The 16,454-nt window shown below is 36.7% G+C and overlaps 1 protein-coding gene across 3 annotated transcripts in view; it reads right to left on the bottom strand.

Annotated features, from left to right (window-relative positions):
* The window catches only part of OBI1 (ORC ubiquitin ligase 1), a 42,078-nt gene that overhangs the window by 17,828 nt on the left and 7,796 nt on the right, over positions 1-16,454 (bottom strand). For 2 of the 3 annotated variants that reach the window (XM_081115085.1, XM_081115086.1), the window contains exons 2-4: positions 12,608-12,743; positions 7,279-7,527; positions 2,989-3,077 (exon numbers count right to left, since the gene is read on the bottom strand). In XM_081115085.1, coding sequence (XP_080971211.1) covers positions 2,989-3,077; positions 7,279-7,428 — 239 coding nt within the window. In that variant the 5' untranslated portion in view covers positions 7,429-7,527; positions 12,608-12,743. Of the gene's footprint in view, positions 1-2,988; positions 3,078-7,278; positions 7,528-8,921; positions 9,014-12,607; positions 12,744-16,454 lie in introns of all 3 variants that reach the window. The other variant, XM_081115084.1, reaches the window with a different exon arrangement.

The following is a 16,454-nucleotide window of genomic DNA, read 5'->3' as shown; positions in this document are numbered from 1 at the left end:
TATTCATTCCTCTTTAGAGCACTTCTTTCATATACTAAAAACAGGAAATACTGCTCACTGTCCAGAGGGTACCTGTAGCCTTTATCTTCCCTCAGGAGCTGGGTGAAGAAGATTGGTTCATAATGACAGTCTTGGGGTTGCTGTGCAATAAAAGAGCTGCTGCACGTAAGGAGTCATTATCAAATCCATAGATCTCACTAAAGACACAATTATAAGAACATAACATTCCTGAATCCATATTTATAGAAAGTAAGCCATTAATCCAATTATAACCAAGTTTGATATAAATGACCTGTGAAGTTTTATATATGGATCTTTATACCCTATGCTATTAAGGTGAGTTAATAGCTGACAGCAAAAATAGCTGCTCTGCTAAAGCCTCATAAGAGCTGGCAAGATGGCACAAACCCTGCTTAGCACACCTAGAACATAAAAATGGCCCAACTAAACAGAGAGAGCACAGAGAGAGGGCATGGAACTTTTAAATACTTTACAAGTCAATTCCTCATACCTCTTCAAGCTAAAAAGTCACCAAGGAACTTCTAACTCTATCAAGGACAAATATATCCCATTTCCTGGCATAGCTTAGGAATAGTAATTGAAAGCCAAGAGAACTCAGTGGTATAAGAAATGCAATACTTTTAGTCTCCCTTCAACTTCCTCTCATCATTCTTGTTGTTTCTTGCCATGTGGAGTTGTGACACTCCTGGCACTCCACACAAAATAAGAGGCTGAGACCAGGCCTTTCTGCCTAGAGCACAGAGTGGCGGCTAATCAGTTATTCACTAGGATGGTGACGGTCACAATGGACAGATGTGTGAATTACATAAAGGACTTCTGCTCTAGTGACTTCGAGAGGGAGGCTACCATTTTTCTTGAGCATGATGTTTGGCTGCTACTGGAGAGAAGGGTCTGGAGTTGAAGGGACCACATAAAGCTTCTCTCAGCTCAAGCTGTTTTTTCTGGCCCAGAAGGTTCTCCTCCTCACTGAAATCTCCATTCTTCAAAGCTCGGCTCAAGTCCTGCTTCTTTGATAAAGACGCTCATTACTATAACCCACCCGACATTTTCTAAATTTATACTGGCATCTAACCACGTAGACAAGAGAAAAATAACTGGTCAAGGTGCTTCATAATCAAGGGAACAAAATGGAATGGATGGTGTTTATTTGCTTGCATGTAGTTTTAAACTCTTGAATTTTCATATTATTTTTAATATAAACAGAAGCTCTCCTCAGGTGAACCAGATCTGGATATTTTCAGCTGTGGTCAGCTTCCTCTGAATCCCACTAGGGTTTGGTGATGCAGAGTAAACAAGGCTATAAATCAAATGCAATGCATTTAATACCTCAATGCATTGTAAATTGATCTGGAATGGGGGTTAGTTCAAATCATTTTTAAAGTGGAAGTGGCCCCTTACCCTGAAGGGAAGGAATGGAAGTTAAAGATAGCAAATCCAGAATTATATGGGATTCAGAAGTATGGCTGCTTATTAGAATTGAGTCCAGGTTTCTTCAGGTGAGATTCTTCAGTTACTTATCAGGATGGAGCCATGGATATTTAAAAACACACATCTTGGTGGCTGGCATTAAATCTGAAATCTGGTGGGCAACCTTTCAAGAAATAAAAGCTACAAACAAAATAGCTTTAGTTCCATTCAGCACGCTGTGGGAAATGGCTAATGGACAAGAATTACTATGACTGGCAAGGCGAGCTGCCAATAAATGAGAAGAGCAGAGACTCAAAACCACCACATAACAGCAACACTTCCTAAGCTTATTTCACTAATTTGTCATTAGCTGAAATGAAAGCAAAGTGAGGTTGCAGAGCACAGGGGAAGGAACTATTTAAAAGTAAAAGCTATGTTTCTTTTCTATTGGTTAGTTATCTCTGTTTTGAGCAATTATGGTTTACTTCTACCATTTCCTGATATTACACTTTGTTTTACTGAAGGCAACATTTTCTCCTTTTCAAAAGACAAGCAGAGAGCTATTTCTGGTAGGAAAAATTATCATTCTGCCTTGTCTTTTTCCACTAGGAAGAAAGGAAATCTAGTGGTTAGACGGAAAGAAAATATGGAGTTCTGATATGCCATACCTCAGAGAGGGATGGGGACCATATTCTCTTCTCGTCTTTTTTCTTTTTTTCTAGAAGAAGAAAAACCTAAGTGCTATATCCCCCATCTTTTCTCCATCTTTAACTCTTAAGTCTCAACTCTTCCTTATCATTTTAAACAGGGTTAAATGGGTCAACACTTTATAATCTCTGAGATTGTGGAATGGAATGAAAACTATCCCATCACAAAGGAAGAATGAAATCACTTAATTGTTTAGTTCAAATCAGTCCAAAATCCAACTATTAATACCTTAAATTCTATTTCGGATAGATTTTGTAGTGTAATGGGTAATGTAAAAGTGTAATTGTTTTCAAGTAATGGAACAGAGCACGGACTCTGGGGCTGGACTACCTGGGTTCAAATTCTGTTTACATAACATATTAGCTATGCAGGTTTAGATAAATTAATTTACCCTCTCTATGCCTCTGTTTCTTCATCCGTAAATGAAGAATAGTATCAGTTGTACATCATAGGTTATTGTACCTCGCAAAGAGAAAACGCTATACGAATATTTACTATTAAGAACATTTCAGAAAACTTCTAAAGGACATTATGTTAATCTCCCTATTCTTTGTTAGTTCTATTAAACAGTTACATGTGAAACCAAGTATAAGTTCATCGGTTTTAGGTCACAAAACAACCCTTTTGCTAATCACATAAGGAAAAAGGATAAAAATGAAATCCTTCATTCAAAATTAGCTTTAACTGAAACTAAGATTTTACCAATCACATAACCATACACTTGACTTTTAGAGGCAAGACATTCTACTTAAACCTATATGCTTCAATAAAAAACACATGTGACAGACAATAACAGCTTATTTTAAAACATTTACATAATTTGAAACATTGCTCTATGAACAAAATACATACTTCTGTGGTGATCTGTTATCAACTTCAGCCTTCAGTCGTAAATTCTCCCTCACTAGGCCACCATTTTCCAATTTTAGTTTTTTATTTGCCTTAAAAAAATTAAAAATAATTAAGTATAAGCTAAAATAAAAATGCCTTGTAAAATTTATAACATGAGCCGCCAGTATTTTTTAGAGTGATAATAGCAGAAAACTGAATGCTGGAACATGGCCTTCGGAAACTTAAAATCACCACTGGGAATGACTTATGAAATTGTGAATACAACCAAGCATTTTAAATCCATATTCCCCAAGCACTTTGCAAATCTCCTATCCAGGGAAATAAACGGAGCTATGTTAGTTACGAGTCATTAAAGGACTATACTAATGGTGATTTTTTTTTCCTTTTTCACATAAGTGAATATTCTAAGCATAGTAACATTAAACGATATGCAATTATTCACAAAACTAATGCTAAGAGTTAATTCTTGAGCTATAATAGTGATTTTTGGTTGCTACTTAACAATAGTTTTTTAGTGGTAACAAATCTAATCTGATTAGATTTGCTTTCTTTCTTCAAAAGGCTTCCCCAAATGCTCTGGCTCACAACTTCTGAGACTCTCAAAATTGAGTTAATATTTTCTAATCAATTCTATGGATCTCTTGATTAAACAATAAAAAACCAAAGTATGGTTTTCTTTTTTAAATTCTGATACCTAAAAACTGCTTAACAAAACATTAATTGCTAGAAAATCTAGAGCAAGCATGTCAAACTCATGGCCCATGGGCCACATTCAGACCACAACGAATATTTTTGTGACCCAGCCAATATAATGGTATGTAAGAAACATTTTAATAAAAATTTCATAACTTAATATTTACAATATCCTGTTATACATAATTATTAATAATGAACTACAATGTTCGCTAATGACTGGTTACTATTATCGTGTTGCATTCATTTCCCTTACACGCCTTATCATACAGGTGCACCATTTCTCTCCACTAATACTAGCAGCAAATATTTTAGCAGCTAATTACCACGTCATTACTTTTATACTGACTTGTTTGGTGTGCGCAACAGGAAATACTTCGCTTTCAGAGAACAAGAAAAATAGCTTTATTTGTGTTACGCTTATTAATTTGTGCAGTTACTCAGTTTCTGGTAAGTTAATGTTCAAGAAAAAAATATTAATTTTTATTAAAATGTTCTATTATTTTATGTTAACGATTACTCATTTATTTCAGCCCTTTGTATTCAGCATGTCTCTATCAAAATAACCCTACGTTTCTATGAAAATTGAAGCTTTTGTTTTTTTGCGGCCCACATAAACTTAAACCTTGTTTATTTGGCCTATGTTAGCCTTTGAGTTTGACATGCTTGACCTAGAGACCCAATATTGATTCTGGACAGCCTAAAAAGAAGTGTGCTAGATTGTAGAGGTTTCTTAAAAGTTACTCCCCTTAAATTCCCTAGTCATTGCATTTATTAATTTCATAGAAAAATAAGACTCCCTGGAGTAGAAATCAACCTCATGAACCTACAGGAGAAATTCTTTGTTAGACTAGAACATTCACATTCAAAATGAACAGGTCACAAGAACTGTTGTCAACAAACAGGTTTAAACTAAGAAGACTTAAAAACAGATTTCAAAAATTTGACCAATGTTTTTGACCAATTTCCAGAAGTTCTGACTATATTACTTGCCTACCCACATACAAATACCCTAAGAGAATGATAAGAGAAGCAAGGCAGAGAACATTCTGTTGGGCACAAGCCTAACTCTCTTAGATTCATCCAGGTTCCTTTTGGGCTCTGAGTAACTGCTTGTCTTTATGGTTGTAAAACAACAAGGATTGTGGAGGGTTAATTCTTTAAGTTACTGATAAACACCATTACTGCCTCTCTAAAGATATAAGGAAAGTCATTTACTTCCTCAGAGACACAGACAATGAATGAAGCTCTCAAGCACAGCACCGTAAGAGGAGGAGGCACTTAGTGAATGCTTTTTGATGATGTTGATAAGCTTAAATTAGAAACTCATTTGAGATTTCTTTTCTCCATCCCCTCCGTATTGTATCATTATATATTAAGGTCTCTCGCCAGCCTATGGCTTTCTTTATAAGCTGGCTAGTTCCTCAAATATCAGGAGATATTTTCAAATTGAGAAGGGTTAGGAGGGTAAAGATTACACAGGGTAAAGTTCTGCCTATTTTTTGCATCCAATAGAGTAATGAAGTCTTCAGCTATTTTGTATTCTCAACACTGACTGGGTAATGAAACTAGCCTCATAAAGGTTCAAAACTCATTCTGTCCTGAAAACATAAAAAAAAAAAAAAAAAGGCCATTTCACTCATTCGAAATAGTCCTTTATTCTGAATTTTTTGTACTCATTTTTGATTTATAGTATATAATTTTATACTTCACATTTAAGTTTTTCCCCTGTAGTCCATGTTTTTAAATTCATTTATGCCCCAGTTTATTGCCTAGTACTTCTAATACCATCACTAGGCATCCAAAAATGGGCTTACTAAATATCCCACATAATTCTGAGGTCTCAGGATAGCTTTGAGTATTGAATTAACATGTGGCCTTTAAAAAGCAAAGAAAAACTATGTTTTATGTAAATTTCTTTTACATACATCCCCTACACCACTCTTAGGAGCCCAGAGTGAAGTTTTCATACCAAGCCTCATGACCTAAGAAAAACTGATTGCCAAAAACTTAAATAAAGTTTAATAACTATAAATGAGATCATATAGAACTTACTGATCACTCAAGAGGAGGAAGGGAAGTTAAAGGAGACATGGTAGATTGATGACAGTCTAACTTCCCAGTTGTCTGTCCTTTTTGTGTCCTCTTAGACAAATGAACATGCTAGTAATGTTAGCTCTCAATTCCAAAGAACTATACACTTCCCCTAAGCCTGTAATAAATTCAGTGCCATTATGTAGTAGTTTTGTTTGTTTTTTTTTTCTCTAAAAGCATAAAGTTCCCTTCTTTCTCTTATCTGGGCCTTTGCTGAGCCCAAATAACATTTCGTGTGTGTGTGTGTGTGTGTGTGTGTGTGTGTGTGTGTGTGTGTGAAAATAGTTTAGTATTTACACTAAGCTGCAGATATTTTTCTGCTACTTAACCTCACTAAGGATCTGAGGACGAGTATGTGGTACTACTTTAAAATATCATAGAGAGCCCATTAATGATTTTAGGAGGTGGGATTTGGTAATTCAGCACAGTAATAGTGTTGTTGTTGTGTTTTTTTTTTCGACTTCTTTTTTTTTTTTTAAATTTATTGCTTAAAGTATTACAAAGGGTATTACATATGTGTCCATTTTATCCCCCCGCCCTAGACAGTCCCCTAGCTTCCCCTATCCCCCAGTGTCTTATGTCCACTGGTTATGCTTATATGCATGCATACAAGTCCTTTAGTTGATCTCTTACCCCCCTACCTCCTGCCCCCCAACCGGGAATGTAGATACTTTAAATGGGTGGCTATGGATCTGGATATCACAAAACCATCTCTATTCAGCACAAAGGACTCCATTGTGGATAAACTTGAAGTCAAACTAAAGGATGGTCCCTTTGGCCAACAAAGCTCAACAGGACTTGATTATAATCTCTAGTGATGATTGCATGCATCTCATCTCCTTTCCTAGACTGGAAAATCCTAGAGGTTTGGCTCTTTCTCTACTTGTTGGGTGGATGGAATAATAATTTGAAAAAAAATGAACCTACCTCATAAGGCACAATATTCTTTTGCATAAAGTAGTCTAAAGAGGCTACTCATAGCTCTCTTGATATTAGTCATTATGCCTTTAACTGTTTACAATATTAAATATCAGAGAGTGGTAGTGCTAGAAAAGATATAATCCAAGTCTTTCATTTTTAGGTAGGGAAATGGATATGTGTTTGTTTTTATGCATACAGGCAGTCACTGACATAAGCTTTAAAAAAGTTAAGGTAAACCACAAAGAGGGGAAATAGAAACACATCCTTTAAATTGATGTCACTCTCCTACAAGAAGATGCAAACTTATATAAAAGCACTAAGGTCTCCAATTATAGTCACAAATGGAACCACCTTATATTTCTTGGCAGCTAATGACATTTAAGGAGAAAAAGTTTTCCTATTCCTTATTAATGCTCATTCAGGGATTTTTGTCCTTTCCTCACAAACCATCTAATGATGAGTCAAGATAATATGGCTATTTATACTTCTGAAGGTACTTACAATATTATAGAATTTAAACAAAAACTATAATAGAAATTTAAAAGCTACATATATTAAAATTTTTAAAAGATCATAACTTACCTCCTTTAACTTATCCACATCATCTTTCACTTTTTCATAGATTTCATTAGCTGTTCTAAGTTTTTTCTTCCACTCTGCTACAGTTTCTGGGTCAATTTTACTTGAATTATCTGCAACTGAATGTTTATCTTCATTTTGATTGCCCTGCATCAAGGTTAAAGGATCTAGAATAGTCTTGATCTGTGACTCCAAGCTGAGATTTTTATTCTTAAGCTCTTCTACCTCTTTCTGCAGACAATCTATTTCATCCTGAAAAGCAATGCATAGCCATTAGGTAGATACAAACACTAAGCACATACATATACTAACCTGAGGCCAATGGGTTTTTAAATTTTATACTCAGAATTCTGTAGATACACAAATTCTTTATTGATACATAATTTATCTGATACGAATAGTTTTGGATGCAGAAAATCACAGTTGAAATTCTCAAAATGTATTTCGACTTAGATAAAAACTGGCATTCCAGTAAAAAACAATTGGCATTTCCACTGATTTCATTTAGATCCAATGATAGTTTGTGGTTTTAGAAAATAAAAATGTCAAATCTTTTATTCTATTTAAGATATCCAGGAAACAAAAGTCACATGAATTCAACAAGGAAATAGATTCCTCAGAAGAAAATTCTAAGGCATGTTTAATTGCTTTACTAAAGGATATTAAAAAAATACAGTATTGATGAAGGTGATGTATAGTTTTGTTTGATGTTTATATTTTTGCTTCTGTATTTGAAGTAGGAGTTGAAATTGTAAGCTATTTCCTCCCACTTTCCATTTCAGAATAATACCTGTAGTTAATTTTTATTTTCTACATTCTGGTTCTTCAATAACCACTGTGACTATTCTAAGTATTAGATTTCACCATCTGGAACTGCTTATAATCTTAAATCCAACTGCTAAACATTTGGACTAGAACTCTTCTCTGTAATACCAGTTATTCATCTAAAACAGGTATTACTTCTTAAACTAAGACCATGAGAAATTCTGCTGTTAGAAAATAAACTACAAGTAGCTCAATATGCCAGGGATCTCCTAAAGGATTAATTTGATGAGTACCTAAGTATGATAAATATTCATTAAGTATGTGAGAATACATTTCAGAATTAACACAGTACTATTTACTATTTTAAATCACAATACATTTCATGTTAAATAGCATTATAAAATAAGAAAATCACTTTATTTGAATAAATATATTAATGAATAAACAAATATAAGCAGAAACACACATATATGAATAAACATACCAGTGAATTTATCAGAAGAAACAAAAACAGAATGAGGACTACAGTCACCGATTATCAGAGCATTCGTAATGCCTTGTGGGGGCTGGAAGACTGACTTTCATAAGAGGGTTTCTTTTATCTCCCAACTTCTTGAGAGAGCAAATACTTACAAAATTATGTGTCTGTTGAGGACAGATTTTAAATTAAAACAAAGTTAAAAAAGGAAATGCTTCTATCTATTCCTTTCCTCCATTTGAAATAGAAAAGGAAAAAAGAACTCATCAAATAAGATATTTTGAAATTGACATTTAGGTAAGATTTCATTGGCTGTTTACTCTAAGAAGTCCAAGGCCCGAGATAGCTCAGTTTTACCTTGAATTCAATGCTGTGATCATTTTAAATTTTAATTATTATTTACCTCATATTCTTTGTGGAGTAACTCAAGTCTAGTTTTCCGAAGGTGCTTCCGGACTGTATGGCTTAGCATAGGTTCACTTTCACTTGTCCCTCCTATGTGGAAAAAAACAAAACCTAACTTTTCACTCTAATTTGGGCAGAATGAAAATGAACCTTTTTCTTACTGTTTTATATCGTGTCCTAGCTTAATTTTTACTTATAGACATACTTGGAGCTGCCATCTTGGCCTTTTCTCTATCTCAAACTGGAGAAAAGATAAATGTCAAATAACACCATAAGAGAGAAACAAGATGGCAGTGTAGGTAAACATGGGTACTTGCCACCTCCCACAACAAAATGAAAATTACAACTAAAATACAGAACAACCATCATTCAGAACTGCCTGAAATCTGGCTGAATGGAAGTCCTACAACTAGAGAAGTAAAAAAAGTATATTGAGACTACCAAGTCCAGGAGACATACCAGATCCACCTAATACATAGAAATAAACACAGGAAAGTAGCCAAAATGTGGAGACAAAGAAACATGTCACAAATGAAAGAAACGGAAGCAAGCAAACTACTATATACAGAGTTCAAAAAAATGGTTATAAGGTTGCTCAAGGATCTTAAAGAGATCTTCAAGGGGCTTAGTGAAACTTACAAGAATCTTTATGAGAATTTCAAAGACTTGAAAAAAAAACCGTCAGAAATTAAGCATACACTAACTGAAATAAAGAATAACTTAAAGGGATTCAACAGTAAAGCTGAGAATCAAATCAAGGATTTGGAATATGAGGAAACAAAAAACACCCAATCAGAAAAGCAAAAAGAAAAAAGAATCCAAAAATATGAAGATAGTATAAGGAGCCTCTGGGACAACTTCAAGCCATGTGTACCAACATACACATTATGGGGGTGCCAGAAGGAGAAGAAAGAGAGCAAGATATTGAAAACCTGTTTGAATAAATAATGACAGAAAACTTTCCCTACCTGGTGAAAGAACAGACTTACAAGTCCAGGCAGTGTAGAGTCCCAAACAGGAGGAACCCAAAGGGTGCCACACCAAGACACATCATAATTAAAATGCCAAAAGTTAAAGACAAAGAAAATTTTAAAAGTAGTTAGTTACCTCCAAGGGAGTGCTCTGTTGACTGTCAGCTGATTTCTCAACAGAAACTTTGCAGGCCAGAAAAGAGTGGCAAGAAATATTCAAAGTGATGAACAGCAAGGATCTACAACCAAGATTATTCTTCCCAGCAAAGCTATCATTTAGAATTGAAGGCCAGACAAAGAGCTGCACAGACAGGAAAAAGCTAAAGGAGTTCAGCACCACCAAACCAGCATTATATGAAATGTTGAAGGGTATTCTTTAAGAAGAGGAAGAAGAAGAAAAGGAAGAGGAAGAGGAAGAAGGAGAAGAAGAGATAAAAATATGAACAATAAAATGGCAATAAGTTCATATCTATCAACAATTGAATCTAAAAATCAAAATAAACAAACAAGAAATATAATGAACAAAATAAACTAATTAATAAAATGGAAACATGGAACAGACTGAAGAATCCCAGAGAAGGGGGTGGGGGGAAGAGATCAATCCAAGATCTTATATGCATATATGCATTACCTATGGACATAGAAAATAGGGTGGTGATGACCTGGGGTGGGGGTGGGAACTGGGTGGAGAGGGGCAATGGGGATAAAAAGGGGGACATCTGTAATACTCTCAACAATAAAGATTTTTTTTAAAAAAGTTAAATGCAAAAAAAAAACACAAAAAAAACCCATAAGAAATACTTCAGTTGAGTTCACTTATCTGTGTACCTTATTATAGTAAACTCATTAAAGGTAAATGCTATATTTTATTAATTATCACATTTGGACTACCAGACAATTCTTAAATAATGATAAAATCAATGATTATACTTATATTTAACCAATAGATTATACAAATAATGTTATCTATATACTTCATATATAATTATACATATATTATCCATATATCATAATATATAATACACATACATTATAATATATATTATTATAATCAATTTATTCATTCCAACATACCTAATCACTGGTAACACCCTAAAAAGATTACAGTGCCATTTCACTGATTTTAGCAACCTAGTTACAATGTATTATAAATAAATCATAGCATTATTGTATGCCAATAATGACTCATTACAAATACATTCTAAATGAATTCTTCCCAATAGCTCTTCACTTAAGCTGTGGTTACCTTCTTTGTTCTTCTTAACATCATGATAGCAAAGGCATTTTACAGGTGTTCTTTTTCAGGACATTCTATCCAAATGCTATCGATGAGCTATTTTACTTGAAAGAACTTATGAAATATTTCTTAGATATGAATGAAAGAAGCCAGGAGAAGAGACATGAAGAGAAGCTGCTAGAAAAAACATTTAAATTATTTTAATAATCTAACCTCATATTTTGCAAGAAAAGACTTGACTCCTTGGTGAAGTTCAGTACAGGTAAAAAACTAGAGGCAGAGAGGTTAATACTACAGTATGCAGCACAGCAGAGAAATATTCCTCTACCAGTCCTCACCCAGGTACCCACGGAAGAAACCTTGAAGCCATCTCTGATTCCTCTTTCAGATCTCTTGGTTCCAAAGTCCTACTGGTTTTTATATTCTAGCTTATATCTTCCATTTCCATTGCAAAAATCTTATTTAAGTCTATTTCCACTACATTAGGACTAACACAATGACTTCTTAAGGTTTCTGAAAGGTGTTTCCTACACATAGCTAATGATATATTCACTTTCAATTTTTCCTGGAGCAAAATCAAATAAAAATCATTTTAGTTTCTACAATCTAAGAGAAATAACTTATATGAGCAGAATAAAAATCCAACTCTTTAAATGTTTTATTTTTCAAGGGTGTTCTAGTTCAAGTTTTATCCTCCCTCTTACCTGCACTAGTACAGAACTGAATGTTCTTTTTTACCCTTAATCCAGATTCACATTCTCCCTCACCTGGGCAAGAACCTCCTACCTGACCGTCTCACATCCTGTCTCTCCCGTACAGCCTAACCTACATGATCACCTGAATGATTTTCCTCAAGCACTTGGATCATGCAACTTCCTTGCTCAAAACAATCATATGCACCTCACCCTTCTTCTTACCCAGAGAGCAAGTTCCTAACTTGTCACTAAAGTCTCAATTTACCGTTTTAGTCTTATTTCAAGTAGTCAATCCCAAACTACTGATAATTTTCAAAAACATGCTTTTTGTTTTCCTACCTTTAAACTTTAGTTCATGCTATTCCCTCTGCATAAAATACCCTCCCTAATCTTTACCAGGTAAAATTTTATCAATCCTTAAATCCCAAAATAAAGGCCACCTGCTTCTTGAAACCTTTCTCAATGTTGCTAGGTGATCTTTCTTGCCTGAACACTCCAGGCCTTTTCCTGGCCTTTTATGTGCTGCTTTCAACTATTAATATTTTGGCCCACATGCACAATCCCTATCAGAATGTAAGTTCCATGAAGCTCTAAGATTTCTCATAATGCCTTGTGCTCCTCAGTTGCTCCACTTATAGATTATACAAATGACCAATCCATCCAGTATGATATTGGCAAAATAACATCATTGAAAGTTGTCTATTTTGGTCTTCCTCCAAATAGACACTATTTAGAGATTGTTTTAAATCCATTTCTATGTGCCCAGAAAATAGGCTCTTACCGATAATCTCTTTGCAAGGATTTTCAGGAGTGATGGGGACTCTGCAAGCTGGACACTGGCTATTATTCTTCAACCACAAATCGATACAAATTGAACAAAATACATGGTTGTTGATGCATATGACAGGCTGGCGTACCTTTGAAAAAAAAGAAACGTTACTTTTAGTACAGGGCAATAGTCATAACTAGAATCCCTATAGATTTAGTTAAGAGCAAACAAATTGCTTCTCTAGCGTACAGCAGAGTAGCTACTTCTGTTACCACATTGTTTCTTATCTATGTTTAACAGAGATACTAGCTGAGATATTTGAAACTTCTGACATATAGGGTGGGGCAAAAGTATGTTTACAGTTGTTCATTTGGAAATTACAATAATTAATAAATAATAATATAAGAATAAACTGTGATTCTCGTACTCACAATTGTAAGCCTACTTTTGTCCTATTCTGTATTATGAAATAGTTTTATTTTGTTCCAAATCACACTCATGTCCAAAAAGAAAATGCATTTTGTTCCACTAAGGCTGTGACAATTTTCCTTCAACTATTCTATTTTAGAATTATGAAATGAGGAATAGAAGGTTCTTAAGAGATCATTTAGTCCAAACACCCATCTGATACTTGAATACTTCCCTCAATCGACTCTACTATTTTAGAGAGCAACAGCAACCAACAATTGAGCATTGGCATCTTACTGAAAGTCTCCCAAACCAGAGGCATGAAAGCTAAAACAACCCTAAAAGACATGAGTACCACTCTCAGGTGGCTTATAATCTAAACAGCAAACAATAATGACATATTGGCATACATATAATACACAAATCTCTGACTTCATTTAAACAAGTACATATAATAATTCTTTACCTTTATATAGTCATATATTTTACAAAGAGCTTTCACATACATTTTCTCTTTCTTCTTCTTTTTGTTTTGCTTTGTTTTTAAATAACCCAGTGAGGTAAAGAGTAAATATAATTTACAAATAAGGAAACCCATGTGGTTTGCTCAGGGTTAAGTAGGTGTTTTGACTGTGTTTGTTTTATCAGAGGGAAAATAAAGAGAAAAGTTGCTTTAGTTATACCTGACATCATGCATTGGTTATTCACATATTTATTATCTATCTCCCTAGAGGGAAGATAAAAGAGAGAAATTGCTTTAGCTTTCTATCTGATATTACATATTTGTTTACACATTTATTGTCTACCCCCCCCTTTTAGAATGGAGGCTCCATCAGAGTAAGAACTTCCCTTAGTTTCATTCGTTCCTAAATCCCTACTGCCTAAAAGACAGCCTAGTACACAATAGGTACTCAACAAAGGTTTTGATGGATGAAGTAACTGCTATTAAAACAGTACTTAGCATTCAATTTAAGTTGGGGAACTTGACAGAGGGAATAATGACTTAATATTCTTCAACCAGCACAAATTTAACAATAAAGACAAAAAAGAAATGCTTAGATTTTCACTTGATTTACATGGCACTTTTACTGCAGGACTCAAAATACATTATAGCCATTTATAATATTTTCTTGTTCTAATAATATTAACAACTAGAAGCCCAGTGCACGATATTTGTGCACAGGAGGAGGGGGGGGGGGGTTATCCCTCAGCCCGACCTGCACCCTCTGTAATCCAGGATCCCTCTCGCAATCTGGGACCACTGGCTCCTAACTGCTCACCTGCCTGCCGACCTGATCCCCCTAACTGTTCTCCCCTGCCAGCCTGATCCCCCTAATTGCTTTCCCCTGCCGGCCTGATCCCCCTAACTGCTCTCCCCTGCCAGCCTGATCCTAACTGCTCTCCCCTGCTGGCGTGATCACCTCTAACTGCCTCTGCCTTGGCGCTGCCTCCATGGCTTTGTCTGGAAGAACGTCTGGTCTAAATAGCATATTACCCTTTTATTAGTATAGAGGCCAGGTGAATGGGTGGGGGCTGGCTGGTCTGCCCTGAAGGGGGTCCCGAATCAGGGTGGGGGTCCCCTTGGGGGTTGGGGCCGGCCTGGGTGAGGGGCCTGGGGAAGTTTGCAGGCTGGCCACACACCAATTGGGGTGGGGGGGTCCCCACTGGGGGATGGGGCCAGCCTGGGTAAGGGGCCACCGGGGGTTTGCAGGTCAGCCACGCCCCCATCGGGTAGGGGTCATCCCTGGGGGCAGTGCCGGCCTGGGCGAGAGGCTGGGGCGGTTTTCAGGCTGGCCATGCCCCCATTGTGGTCGGGGGGACCTCTACTGGGGGTAGGGCCAGCCTGAGTGAAGGGCTGAGGGCCATTTGCATGCCCCCATTGGGGTGGAGGTCCCTGCTGCAGGGTGTGGCCAGCCTGGGTGAGGAGCTGAGAGCTGTTTGCAGGCTGGCCACACCCCCATCAGGGTGGGGGTGGGGGTTTCCATTGGGGGGCGTGGCTGGCCTGGGTGAGGGGCTGAAGGCCATCTGCAGGCCACCCACACCCCCATTGGGGTGGGGGTCCCCGCTGGGGAGCGAGCGGTCTGGTCGAGGGGCCTGGGGCGGTTTGCAGGCTGGCTAGCCTCCTGATGGGGTGAGGGTCCCTGCTGGGGGCAAGGTGGCCTGGGCTGGGGGGGGCAGGGCAGCCTGGGGGAGGGCCAGGGGGAGGTTTGCAGGCTGGCCAAGCCTCCAGTTTTGTCCGGAAGGTCTCCTGGTCTAATTAGCATATTACTCTTTTATTAGTATAGATACTATTGTAGAGTCCTTCAGCATTAGGGATGAGAGGATCAAGGAAAAACAGATGAAGTAGAGGAAGAAAGAAGAGACAGACCATCACAAACCACTTTCCGCAGAGAAATTGCTTGCCACCTCAATATATAAATATTCAGAATATGTGTGCTAATTTTAAAGGGGTCCCTATCTTAAGAGAATTCACAGGATGTATGGTGATCCGTGCCAGGCAGTAAATCAATTCAAGTCTCATTACAAAGTGCTTTCTGGTTCTAGTTTGGCTTCTAAAATTTAGATGCTGCCTTAATTATGAACACTAGCATAGAAAACTAAATAGAGAAGATCTTCAGCATGGATTTAAGCTTCCTCTTGGAGAAACCAATTCTAATTCATTCAGCTCAACTGATTTGATCGGACTAATTAAAATAAATAAATAAATGACCATGAAGCACTCAAACTCTTCTTTCAAAATACTCTACCACCAGCAGGGAGTAAATGCTTATCTGGGAGTGAGTGTAGTGTTGTGATTTATTAGAAGTATATATTTTTGGTCATTCAGATAACCTAAATATATTTCTCAGATATTTGGTCTTCATCCATGGCTCCTGGCCCACAGCCCCCAAACCCCTAAGAATTTTCTAAGTGATGAGAGCAACAAAGGTGCTTCTTATTATGTTAATGAGGTGATTTTTGAACCAAAGGTGGGGACTGGTTGCTGGTAGGAGGAGCCAACTTTGAGGACAGAGGAATGGAACTTTAGTCCTATCCCCTATTTTCCAGAGAGGGGAAAGGGCTTGAGGCTGGTAAGTCAACAATGGCCACTGACTCAGTCAATCATGACTAGTAATTAAGCCTCCATAAAAACCCGAAAGGACAGATGGAAGGAGACTTGACTTGAGGTGGTGAACACACTATACAATATACAAAAGATGTGTTACAGAATTGTACACCTGAAACCTATATAATTTTATAACTTTATTAACCAATGTCACCCCAATAAATTCAATTAAAATACCCAAAAGAACAGCCTGGCAGCTCCTTTTCAGAGAACGAGCCACCATGACAGGCCCCAAGCTCCCAGAGGACAGACAGAAACTCCTTTTGTTTCAGACTTCAGCCTATATCTCTCTTCATCTGGCCATTGATTTGTATCCTTTAATATCCCTTGTAATAAATCGATAAT

This window comes from Myotis nattereri, assembly GCF_964212035.1.
Source record: "Myotis nattereri genome assembly, chromosome: 2".
Classification (NCBI taxonomy): Eukaryota; Metazoa; Chordata; class Mammalia; order Chiroptera; family Vespertilionidae; genus Myotis; species Myotis nattereri.
The sequence above is the reverse complement of the archived record's forward strand: the minus strand, read 5'-3'. Positions and strand labels throughout refer to the sequence as shown.